Source organism: Athene noctua, chromosome 2 (assembly GCF_965140245.1).
Source record: "Athene noctua chromosome 2, bAthNoc1.hap1.1, whole genome shotgun sequence".
Lineage (NCBI taxonomy): Eukaryota > Metazoa > Chordata > Aves > Strigiformes > Strigidae > Athene > Athene noctua.
In genome coordinates, this window is record NC_134038.1 from 10,077,646 (window position 1) to 10,091,143 (window position 13,498).

Sequence of the window (13,498 nt, forward strand, 5' to 3'; positions counted from 1 at the left end):
TTTATTGGCTCACAACACACTAGGAAGGCATTCTTTGTAACTGGTACTTAGTAGTTTTGCCATTAATCACCACTTACCTGTTACCTGGGGTACATATGGAACTGACAATCTTTCCACACTGTATCCACTGCCTCCTAATGATTCTGCAATCTTGTTCGTCAGGAAAAATAAATTTTTTTCATGCTTCTCTAAGGATTTTGGAAGACTGTAAAAATATATATTCAAAGTTATTATCTATCAATAGAGATTTTTTCACTAAGTACAATATTTTTCTAATGTCTGCAAGCAATCAAAAGGGTCAAAGGTAATGATCTGATGGAAATAAAACTTGCTCAGTTTTTTAGGAATGAATACACAGCCCAAAATTAGTGGTTTGAATACCACTGCAATATTTTAAATTACCTTAACACTTTTTGGTTGTCTGAAATATGTTCCTCACCTATTTTGCTATGTCTTGAGAGATTACGGTCTCTGTTAGACAGAAATAACTGCACCGTAATAGTATTTGCCATTTGTCAGCAACGTGCCCTTGTGGCAAAAAAGGCTCAGGGTTTCTGGGGCTGCATAAGGCAGAGTACTGCCAGCAGGTCAAGGGAGGAAATCCTTCCCCTCAGCACTGTTAAGGTCATACCTGGAGCACTATGTCAGTGCTGGGTTCCCCAGGACAGGAGAGACACAGACTTATTTTAGAGAGTCAACACAGGACCACTGAGGTGGAGTAAAGGACTGGGGCACGTCTCCAGTTAAGAAAGACTGGGAGAGCTGGGACGATTCAGCACAGAGAAAAGAAGATGGATCTTATCAATGTGTATAACTTCCTTAAGGGAGGGAGGGTGGAAAGACAATGGAGCCAGGCTCTTTTCAGCGGTGCCCAGTGGCAGCACCAGAAGCAATGGGCACAGACTGAAACACAGAAGTTCTGTTTGAACATCAGGAAACAGTTTTTTACTGTGAGGGTGACCAAACACTAGCACAGGTTGCCCAGAGAGGCATGGCGTCTCCATCTTGTATATATTCTGAAGTCATCTGGATGTGGTTCCAAACCACCTGCTCTAGGTGATCCTGCTTCAGCAAGGGGGTTGGACCAGATGATCACCGTCCCTGGAGATATTTAAAAGATGTGTAGATGTGGTGCTTAGGGACATGGTTTAGTGGTGGGCTTGGCTGTGTTAGGTTAGTGGTTGGACTTGATGATCTTAAAGGTCTTTTCCAAACTAAACAATTCTATGATTCAGTGAAAACGCATTCTGCTGTGTTAACACACCAAACATCATATTGTGCAGATATAAGTGCCTCTAACTACAATTAAAAAAGTCCGAAAACTATATTTTCTCCATATATGCATTTAATGCTTTTGTTCTGCCTATCCTTCATGTTGTTAAACCTCGTAAATTATTTTTCACATATGCACCATATTTCAATGATGTGCAATTTTTAATAGTAACCTAGGTACTTCGCTGTTCACTAATTCACATCCTGTATCTACTTACTTGCATTTGTCTTTAAAAATCGTTTCTGGTAGAAAATAAGATGCTTCCAGACTTCTAGTTTCAATGACCTGAAAAAACCCAAAACAAATAATACAAAAGTAGTTCCATAGCCATTTTCTACAATGACTAAATTGCTTAAAAGAGGTTCTACTGTAGTAGATTACTAATCCATCACTAACATCTACCTTAGCACAAATAAGGCTTTTAAAATGTCTTTTAACCAGAGTAGGATATTGTGGCACTCACCCTTTAGACTAAAAATCTGTTTCTCATGGTCTTGTGCATGCCAGTACTGTTTTACCAAAGCCAGTGAGGCTGTAAAGTTTTATACCAGATGGGGATTTAGCCCGTTATATATGGTACCATAAACAAAATAAAAATGCTATACCTTAGGAAAACTCTGTGCATAATTTGAAAGAGTCAGCAAATAATGCTATCAGAGACCAAAGACAAAGAACAATGTTGGTGGACCCAATACAGGAGAACACCACCACAAGTAACTACTTAACAGAAGTAATTTATCCATTTTACAGTAGAATGTGTACTGTTCTACATGATTTAAATTACTTAATTATGTGTTACCTTGCTGACATGCTGACAAAAGGCAGGAACTGCAATCATCTGACTCAGAAAATTTAGATACGCTGCAACTAATGCCATGACACCACAACGATTAAACATTGGCAGATTATCCTCATTGATGATGGCAATGTCCTGAAATATAAATACAGCATTATACTTCCCAAAGTTAACAGGCTGTCCCAAATATATGGAAGTCAAAATTATTATCAGTAACACTAGCTGACATATGACAACTATCTGGTATTACTTAGCATTTAATACCTCTCATCATAAAATCCTAAAATCTTTTACCTTGTTCCCAAATTAGGTACATATTGATCTGAAGTTAGAGAGCTTGAAGGATTCAACCTCTACAAAGAGAAATATATCTACTCAACTCAAGCATGTGTTTCACAGAAAGAGAGTACAGGTCAATGACTGGTCGTATCTTGTCCCTACCACCTGCTGATCATAACTTTTTTCAGGAAAATTAGAAAGAGTAGTTTAATAATAAAAATCACTCTTGTGAGTCACAGATACAGTATCATAAAGGGAATTATTTAATGCTTATTAGCGTTTCTATATTTATTCAGATTGTAGTATTATTGCTCTAGTAAAACTCCTAATGTCATTTCATCAAGTATTTGGTTCAGTGATATATTTTAAAATTAAGGACGCACTCTCCATTTCAGAGGTTTCATAATGCAGGTGCACATTAGGGAACAAGGCTAATGGCAGAAAGTGAACTGGGAATACAGGACACAGTTTCATCAAATTTCCACTGCACACGCTAGCACTATTTATTTGAATGATTTAATTTCAACCCATGTAAACCTACCAAGTGAAGTGCTAAGGCTTGGACAATAGGCCCAAGCCAGAGTTGACCTATAGATGAGTCCTGTATATTTTATAGCTGACAACCATTGTACTAGTAAGTACTGTACTAAATATGTTTATCCTGAGTGTGTGTGTGTGTGTGTATATCTATCTATCTATCTATCTATCTATATATCTCCTTATTTTTTTTCTTAAGTATAGGCAAGATAACAGATGGAAGTGCTGAGTCGTGGACAATGGGCCCAAGCCAGAGCCAATCTATAAATCAATCCTGTGTATTTTATAGCTAACAACCATTGTATTAGTAGGTATTGTACTAGACATGTTTATGCTAAATATACACCTCTATATATCCTTATCTTTCCTTATGTATAGGCAAGATAACAAGGTCGCAGAGACAGCTGTCTGGCCCTGTGACCTGGTGTGAGACCTTGCTCATAAATCAATTAGATAAGCTGGGAAACTACCTTAGTTTCTTCCTTGAGCCCTGGCCAGGCCCTGGAAGAATCTATCGTAAAAATAGAATCAGATATTTCCATTCAAAACAAAGGTGCCAGCTATTCTGTCTAGCTAACTTTTAGGTATATAAGGCTGGACCCGTTTGCAGTGACTTTGGAAGCCTCACCTACGGGTGGACGCACCGTGTAGGATTTCCTACTTGCAGGGACAGGCTCTCCAAACCCTCGCTGTAACCGGGGCTGCCCAGACACCACGGGTCTGGATGATGGTAAAGCATGCAAGTGGTGATGTATCTTTCTTAATCACTATTCTCTCTCTCAGGTAGTAATGATTTGATGCATTACCCTGTATTTTCCTATTTGTTTAAGTGCACTGTTCTGTCTTTTCTTACTGTATGTTTTCTGTATTGTTCTGTTACATTATTTAGTTATTTTAAGTAAAATACGCCTGCTCTTTTCACTTTTCACTCTGGTGTCTGAGTTTAATTGGTATCCCTAATCAGCAAAACACAAAGTTACAAAGTTTCACCGAGGACTGTATGCAAATATGAAATAATGTTTGATCCTGTAAAAGAAATATTAAAGAATAAAGCCTGTCAAGACACTGATAGAACTTTACTTTAAGGTAAGATTAAATAGCCTGGTTTGACAAATATTTCCAAACAAGCAATTAACCAAAAGTTTTTTTCCAAGGTGAGGACAGTCTATATATTTTATACAGAACACTGATGCAAGATCACAGGTTGTAAGAATACCTTGTCAATTTGTTAATGAATATATCAGTGATTCTAGGGAATATTCCAACAAATTTTGGTTTCTGCTACACTTCCTGAAAAGAACATGCTGAAGAAGTTTGTAATGAATCTGATTAGCTTAGTTTAGAAACTTCCCTATTATTAAGTGGTAGGTACAAAGTGCATTTCCTTAACAGACCGATCAAATTTGGAGTGAAAGACGAGATAGCCAATTTGAAGATCAATATGCAAATAAAAAAAGTTAACCACATCTCCAATTAGAAATATAAGTTGTCAATCGATGAACCCAATGCTGTTTCAGACTCATACCTGCAGAGCAATAGCTAATCGAATGAGGTCAATAACCACTTCTTCATTGGCTAGTTCAATTGTGGTAAGAGCTAGAGATGTAAACAGTAGTTCAAAGTTTTTTTGGACATTGTCTTCTTCTTTACAGCCTAAGTAGATGTGTCTGTACAACTGCTGACCATGCTATAAAAGAAAAAAGGGAAAATGAGTATTAAAATCACAGAATAATTTAGCTTAGAAAGGACATTTAAAGGTCCTCTGGTCCAACTACCTACTCCAAGCAGGGCCAACTTTGATGTTAGATCATTTTAGATAGAGAATTATAAAAATTAGAGAAGCATAAAATACATGTATACACATACACAATCAAGTACATGATTAATTAAAGATAACTACTAGTTTATAAAAACAGCACTGTTCCATTTTATGTAGAAGTGTACAGATGGGTAATATGATACAAAGAACTGCACATGAATACTGCACTGTGTATCAGACACTGGCATTCATTTCCTGTTAAAATATTCAGAAAAAAATTTGCCCATTTATGAAAAGGAGAAAACAAAATGTAGATCTTGAAACATTCTCAAGAATGTTCATGTAACTGAGGAGCTTTATGGGTTATCCTTGCGAAAACATAAAATCTATTCATTAAGCAGAGTGTTTCAGAAGGTGAGGAGGGCTCATTTACCAGTGTGCATAAAGAGGCTCTAGCTCTAGTGAAGAACACAGGTTATCTACCTCAATTTCAAAAGTGACTTTCATTTCCTTGCAACACTCTGCTTAACCAAATCTTTGTAAAGAAACTACTATCTCAACACAAAAAACAAATCACAGAAAGGCAGGATAAGCAGCAGGTTTTGCATGCAACACACAACTCAGTACTGCCACAGCACTCTTAATCTGTAGAGGATACAGATCTGTATCAGTTGACACAGTTCATTTCCAAGATCTGAGGACTGATGTTTTATCTCTGGAACTACTAGCTCAGCTTTAGAAGGAGAAATAAAACATCTGTTCTTCAAGGAGGACATATTCACTGAAGAAATAACAACAATGTTGGCCTTTTTATTACTTCTAAAATAAAATATAAAGTTCAAATAAATGTTTGATTTAAAAAAGAGGGAAACAGCTATTAGCAAAACACAGAAGCTACTAAGAAATAAGCACAGTAAAAGTTAGCTGTTCAAAGACACAGTATATTTGGAAAATAAATGCAATGAAATGATTCATCCCACTGATAAAGAACTGCACTTAGATATGAAAATAAATTATGTGGATTTTCTTGACACATAGTATCTTTATAGAAGATTGCAAAATGCAAGAAGTGTAGTATTTCCATTTAAAGAAATGATAGAAATAAACCTCCTGACTTTGAGAAAGTGGACTGTGATGAAGAGAATTTTGTGCCTATGTCTGATTTGAATTCACCTAGTTTTCAGTTTCAAAATTCCTAAGTTTGATACAGAATTACCTTAGGATCCTCATCTAATGGTTAGATAGATGTGTTAGGTTAATGGTTGGACTAGATGACCTTCGAGGTCCTTTCCAACCTAGATGATTCTGTGTTTCTGTGATAACATCAAAGTAGCCCAGACTGTCAGGCAGATCTTAACGGAATTCTGGAGGTGCTTCACCCCTCTCCTTTGATTACGCAAGGTATCTAGGAAGAGTAGGCTGCCAACATACACATCTGAACTAGGTGAGTAACGCCGGGTTTATGATATGCATCTGAAACAGTATCGCAGAAATAATTATTGAATGACTTCATTTCACAGGTTAATACATTTTTTTAGAAGACACTATAATCTTTTCTTGATCTTGTCAGAGTCTCTTTTCCTCTCCTGCCCTCTTTTTCAGATAAGCATTAACAATTCAAATATTTAGTTTGACAATTCAAATTCTCACCTAGCAAAATCGGTAAATACAACTTATCCAAAGTGTTTTAAATCCTAGATATTAATTCGATTAAGTAATATTTAATTCACTTTTTAAAAAGATACATTAGTAATAATTGCCAGTGTTGTAGCATTCTTTATATTTGTATTATTCCAATGTCAAACAGGTGTAAATATACTGCAAGGAGTATCAACTGTACTAACTTAGCAAGAACATTTACCTTGCAATGTTACTTGAAAGCCTCACAACCCTAATCTGCATATTTTTGCACATGTACTAATTTTGCCTCTGGACAACTTAAATGGCAATTCTTCTGATTTTTATAATTAGAATATTAAATTAAGTCAGCACTCCGACACATTTTTAATTCACAGGCTAATAGGAAACAAAAACAAAGCATCATGGGATAGCTGTGAGAAATGAATATATTTTCTCAGGAAGATAACAATGATAAACACTCTAAAGCCTGCCTGAGACTACTACAGTAATTTGTATTTTTTTCATTTACAAACATATCAAACAGATAAAACAGTCAGGAATGACAGAGCACACCAACGACTATATGCATTTTTCCCAAATAGCAAATAAGGGATTTATTGTAAAGAAGTGATTTCACTCCACATAAGCATCAGCTAAAACCCCCTAAATCTCTTTTTCTTTAGAACGAAACATCCTCAGAAGTCAACTGACACAATATTTTGTAAAAACAATCTTGCAAGGAGGTGCTTTTTTTCTTCAAAGTTAACCTTCTTTGACATCTTTAACTAAAACATAAGACACAAGCCCTGTACCAAGGCTTTTAAAACAGATTTTAAAATAAGAAATTACCTCAAAATACAACCAAAATTACCTCAAAATAGAAGCCATACAAATGAAAAACTACTATTGAGCATAAATGAAATGCTGCACAGGGATCTAACTGTAGGGAGGTCTTTTCAGAATCATGGTTTAGGTATACACTGTTCTAATTTCATGCATGCAAAGGTTTTCACTGAAGACATAAATGAAAATTTATTTATTCCATGGAACCACCTCTCAAGTATCTAGTGCACCTCAACATTGAAATCACTGTAACTTAATTTAAAAAAATCACTTGATAATACATCTTTGCAAGTTGTTCCAAAAGTTGTAGAAAAAAAATCAACTGTTTCAGTTACTTTATTGTCTTTCTAATAGAAAAGGTAGCTTTTTCATTCTATTACCTTTTTCATGAAACTCACGTCTTGCCTTGAAATTTTGTCTCGTTTTATCTTTAGATCAGAAACATCTGGTATTATTCTACAAAGCAAACAAAAATGTCATTTTACCAAAAAGAAGTTGAAAGGGAAGTGGATGTGAAATATACAAATGATTCAAACAAATCTTGAAGCAATTTCCATTTTAAATATATCCATATTTAACAATGACATTCAAATTTCAGTTGAAGAGGGAAAAACATAAACAGAACTATGACAACCACGGGTTTTTTTCTCTCTATATAACATACCATATTCTGCCTTCCACAGTTAAACCAGCAGATATTTGGAATGGTCATTTAAGGTATTATGCACTGAGGCTTACCAGTAAAACTCTTGCCATCAATAAACTACACTGAGCACTGTGCATTTATCAAAACAGTACATTAATATTTCATATTAGGAAAAATATTTAAAAATCAACAGTACTTATCATTCAGATATTAAACTAGAATTTCAAGTAGGCCAAAGCAAACAAAAAGAACTACCGTATCCCTCTGAGCTTTGCTCTGTTGTCATGCCGATCAATGAGATTATGCAGTATTTCCAAGACCAGCTGCCTTAGCTCAGAGTCTTCCATGAGTGAAGGAGAGAGTAATGGGTCCAGAAATGGGGGAGGAAGCGCATTAGTTATCGTTGTTGCTTTGTATCCTGAAGTCACCTGTTCATTGTTGGAAGTAAAATTAATGTGTGTCATTATTGCACTGTAAGAATTACTTGCAGCTGTCACTCACTTTTTAGTGGGCTTGCTTTGGCATCTGAAAGGTGGATTCAAACCGAAATACTAGTTTTGAAAATTCATAATCTCACTACAAATCTGGAAATACTTTAATAGTAATGTTCAAATGAACTCCCTCGTCTGTTTTAAAGTGGTATTTCTCAGGATCCTTCCTCTACCAACACACCCGAAAGAAAAAATAAAGGTATCATTTAAGAATTTTTTTTTTAAAAAAGGCCTATGACAAGTTGCAGAGCATAAAATGAAGATGGTAATAATTTCAATAGAGATTTTTCCATTTCAGTCTCTGAGCTATGGTACTGAGTAGGCTCATGCAAAGAAAAAAAAAGAAAATCAGGAGCTACATGTACATCTTAAACATTTATGGATACTACTTTATTGCAAAAAAAGGAAATAGCAAATATCACTTTCTTAGAAATCTGGCACCACAGTGTTGGTTTTTATTTCTTTAAACTAATACCGCCTCTGACTTGCCTCATTTGATTACTTTTATTTAAAGCAAGCTCTGGAGGAAAAGTTAACTTCTATCTGACAATCTGAATATTAATCAGCTGAACATTTAGAGCAGTCAGAAATGTTTAAAAATTACTTCTATTATGTTTAAACCCAAAACAAGATTCAGAAACTGACATGCATAAGCTGTTGAGGATGAGGGGAGTAAAATTATCCAAAATTTAATTATAATTAAAGCTATCATATTTTTATCTAAGACTTTACATAATAACTATATCTTCATTATTCATATTCCATACCATTACAGCTTTTACGTGTGAACGATGTTGTACTGGTTTTGGCTGGGATAGTTAATTTTCTTCACAGAAGCATGTATGCTGCGTGTTCTAGATCTGTGATGAAAACAGTGTCGATAATTCTGGGATGTTTTTGTTATTACTAAGCAGTGCTTACACATTCCTTCCCTTTTCTGCTGCTCACACCACTCCACCCTACCAGCAAGTAAGCTGGAGGTGCACAAGAAGCTGGGAGGGGACACAGGCATGAGAGCTGACCCCAACTGAGCCAAGGGATATCCCAGACCATATGATGTCGTGCTCAGGAACAAAACAGGGAGAAGTGTGCAAGGGCTGCTGCTGCTCGGGGACTGGATGGGTATCAGTTAGCTGGTGGTGAGCAAATGGGTTCTGGGTGGGGTTTTTGTCATTTGTTTGGGTGGGGTGGTTTGTTTGGTTTTGGTTTATTTTTCATCACTTGTTTTTTTTTTTTTTTTTCTTGGTTTTGTTTCTTTTTTTTTTTTTTTTAAACTTACTAAACTGTCTTCGTTTCAACCCACTCTTATCACTTGTACCCTTCCAATTCTGTCCCCCATCCCTCTGGGCAAGAGCAAGTGACTGGGTGGTGCTTTGCACCTGCTAGGGCTAAACCACGTGTGAGCAAGCACCATCCCTACAGCAAAACTGAATAGGTTCAAAGGAAAAATTCTAATATTACAAACAGTAAGGATGCAAATAAAAGTGTGTACTTTTAATGAAGTGCCACATTTTAATTGCCTATACAACATTAAGTTGTCTGTGTGCAGGCACAACAGACTAATTATGAAGTATTATTTTTAAAGAATACATAACATATAATGCTCAGTTCAGTACACAAAACAGGCAGGGTTCAGGAGTTTCTAATTCTTTATTATGTGTGCAGACTAAACCTCATATACTGCAATAAAAGCTTTGCTCTGAACACAAGTGCCTTCACACATTTTTTTGACAATATTTATCGGTGTCTGAGTAATTCATTAAGCATAAAACATTCACTTTCACATCTTTGTGCCATGATGGAATTTTACCTCCATATTCTAAAAGAGGATCCAAACCAAAATTCAGTGTCAAGAATGTTAAATACCTTCCACATGCACAACTGGAACACCTTAAAGCATACTTACAGCCTATGCAGCACCTCAAATAATTAGAACAATTCCTAGCAACTGCAATGGAAATTTTTAGGACTGGTGAGATAAATATTGTCAGGAACAATTTAGGTACAGCTGAGCCTATCTTTTAAGAAGACAATGCAAAATGATCCTGAGGTCCTTTATAACGTTTTTTTCTGTCCTTAAACTGCAACTGTGAATGTTCAGGTCTTCAGCAAGCCAGAATCTAGGATTTCATATTCTGACAAGTAAAAAATGGTTTAACTAATTTGCCTAACACTGCATACAAATTTCATGTCAAAGCAGGGACAGAATCTCATTTTCCAGGAAGGCATTTTTCTGCTTTAGTCATGAAATCATTCTTTATGCTATTTCACCTACTTTTGTCACTAAACAGCTTTCAGTTTCTGCAACAAAACAGGCCAGGATTTTACAGGCAAGAGCCTCCTTTACTACCCAATTCTGTTTCTTACTACCAGGATGTATTTCCAGGAATACTCTTTGATTTTATAGTTGAAAAATGTATTTGTGATAAAACAATTAACCATACCTTACAAGAAACTTCGGAAATACCAGGAAGGAAGGAACAATGGTGCCTGAGGCTCTTAGGGCTTGGAGATAGGCATCTATTCCCACAGTTTTAAAAATATTAGCCATTCTACTAATTACAGCTTTTCTGGTGTCAGAGACAAAAGTGATTTCACTTTGATGTTGCCAGCATTGCTGGCAGAACTAGTCAACTCAGCCTACTCTACGATGTTCTTTTGGATCTGCAGATCCTATTATAAGTGATATTCACTGAAGTGCTCTAAGAGATGGAGGACTATTTCTTGAGCTGCTTGTAATCTAAGTTGGGAAAATTCTGTCACAATTTTACCCAGTAGAACTACAGACCTATGTAATATGAAAGTATATTTAAATTCTTAATGCAGAGTTCCAATACTGTACTTATATGTATAAACATATAAAGTGAAACATTGTGTACTTATAATAAACTGAACACAGAAGGCTTACCATAAGTAAAGATCTCAATAACATGATCTGAATCCTCCTAGTTCCCAAATCTCTACAATTAGAAACAAGTTGCATATTAGTATCTTTGCATATCTTGAAAATATTATTTCACTCCAGACACCATTCTAACAACTGCATTATTGACAAGCAAATACAGCGATCTTGGAAGGGATGTTGAATGACCATAAATAAGGGGCAAATATCTCCAAATTAGGTGCACTAATTAAATGTTTTTGAAAGGGATATTTATAGGAAGGCTTAAAAAAATGAAGCACATACTACTGACAAAACAGTAAATGATATCTGTGAAGCAGATCTAAATCTTCCAGATTCATTCCAAAATCTCTTTGTATCTGAAATGTTCAACTGCTACATGATTGACAATTGTCACATACACCACTGCTCAGAATTTCTTCTAAATTAGAACATAATTGAGTCTTTAAGAAGACAGGACACTTCTTAAGTCAGGCCCCAAAACTTTGAGAATGAAGTTATCTGCAAAATCAGCAAGAAAAACTGAAAGAACCCTAGTTTTCAATTCACAGGAAGGTACACACACTACCACTTAATCTGTTCTTCATCTGTTCACATTTTCCATCTGCTGGTACGAGAGGAAGTTAAATACCTATTTGGTATATAGTCACATACGCACTGTTCTTGCAAGATCTTACAAGAAAAGTGCACTTGGGATAAAGTAAATTCAGAGAGATTCCTTCTTTAAAGTAAAAAAGGTACAAACCCTTTTGTCCACCAAATAGTGTGAGGAAAGACCAAGCCTCTTCACAAAAGTTGGCCCACATGTAACAGTGGAAACTTCCACCTTCATGGGCTATAATCCTGGCTATATATTCAGCTGGCACTATCATTCAAATGTCTTGTGTAGCAGAGAACAGATTTTCAGGTAAGTAATGCAAGACTGTATCAGCAGTCAGAAAGCTTAATTCACAGTTACATATGTGCATCATACTAACATACTACTCAGTCCCATGTTTACATAGAATCCCATAAAGGAAAACTGTATAGTTAATAAAAAAAAAAACAAACCACCCCATGCCAATTGGTAATGCAAGTACAGAATTCTAAACGGATTTCTATTTCAAATACCTTCTAAATGACTGATAACTGCTTGCCACAGATATTTCTACCTTCCACGGAATAGTGACCCATACTGCAGGGACACAATACTATATGAAAAGCTACCAAGAACCAAGCACAACGACAATAACTTCTGATGTAACATAGCAGGGGAGCAGGCATGTGTGGTACAAAGTATTATGCACACCTGGAAAGACTTGCAACATTTTCAGTGACTTTCCCCATACTGATGAAAAGCAGTTTTTAAACATAATTATTCATGTTACAGGGAAAAGTATTATTTCAGCATATGGTGGCTTTTTAATTATGACTTAATTACAGGAGTCTGCCCACCCATAGCTGTTTCCTATTTCTAAATAAATCAGGAAAATGTAAACCAAAAGAAATTCACTGTAATTTCTGCAATATATTTCTTAATCTGAAGTCAGTTTATACATCATGACCACAGCCAAAAAACATTTGTAAATTATAAAACTATTAAAAAAAATGTAATCATGGTTGAGTTTCCCTCATTCACAAAACACACATCTAAAAAGTTATGGAATTAACCACCATTAAGTAGATAATTTCAGACAATTTGTACAGATATAAAGAGAAGAAATGTTTTATTGAAGAATAAATTGCATTCCAGTCAGGTATTTTCTCTCAGTAATGTGTTTGGAAATTGATTTCATAGTGCTGACACTGCTTCTCTTGATTCTGCATAGTATTTAATACAGCCCCTAATGAGTGAGAATTTGCATTTCACTTTTCTTTATCTTATTCACTTCATAAATGATCAGGATCCTAAAACCTAAATTTTTAATTAGAAATTAAAACCTGTAGTAGGATATACAAACCCAAGATGACTGGTATCCAGTGACTGTGAAGTTGTCCCCAAAACAGGTACTTTTCCCATAATGAACATCATAATCTCTGATCTCTGGTAATCCGGGAGATTGCTTCCAAAAAATCCTAAATAAAAATGGAATGAAATCACACAAGGAAAGAGATACAGGGCCCTTCTAAAGCAAAACCTTATAAATACAAGGAATATATTTGCAAGGTCAAAATAGACGAAGAATAAAACTATGATTTGTTTTAGGGTGTAATACTCACATGTTCATTTCTGCTGAATGGCTTTAGTCTTTTCATGACATTCACTTTCTTTGTTATAACCTAAAATTGTCTAATTTTATCCCCCTTTAAATACATCACTTTAAAGTTGAATACGTGACATCTGTTGATTTATAACTAGGAAGGAATAGGAAG

The 13,498-nt window shown here is 35.5% G+C and overlaps 1 protein-coding gene across 9 annotated transcripts in view; it reads right to left on the bottom strand.

Moving 5' to 3' along the window:
* EFR3A (EFR3 homolog A) overlaps window positions 1–13,498 on the bottom strand; it is a 93,927-nt gene that overhangs the window by 14,011 nt on the left and 66,418 nt on the right. For all 9 annotated transcript variants that reach the window (XM_074898420.1, XM_074898419.1, XM_074898417.1 and 6 more), the window contains 8 exons: window positions 13,087–13,201; window positions 11,153–11,204; window positions 8,009–8,181; window positions 7,488–7,563; window positions 4,411–4,572; window positions 2,073–2,204; window positions 1,491–1,558; window positions 78–205 (listed from right to left, as the gene is read on the bottom strand). In XM_074898420.1, the coding sequence (XP_074754521.1) occupies window positions 78–205; window positions 1,491–1,558; window positions 2,073–2,204; window positions 4,411–4,572; window positions 7,488–7,563; window positions 8,009–8,181; window positions 11,153–11,204; window positions 13,087–13,201 (906 nt within the window). The remainder of the gene's footprint in view (window positions 1–77; window positions 206–1,490; window positions 1,559–2,072; window positions 2,205–4,410; window positions 4,573–7,487; window positions 7,564–8,008; window positions 8,182–11,152; window positions 11,205–13,086; window positions 13,202–13,498) is intronic.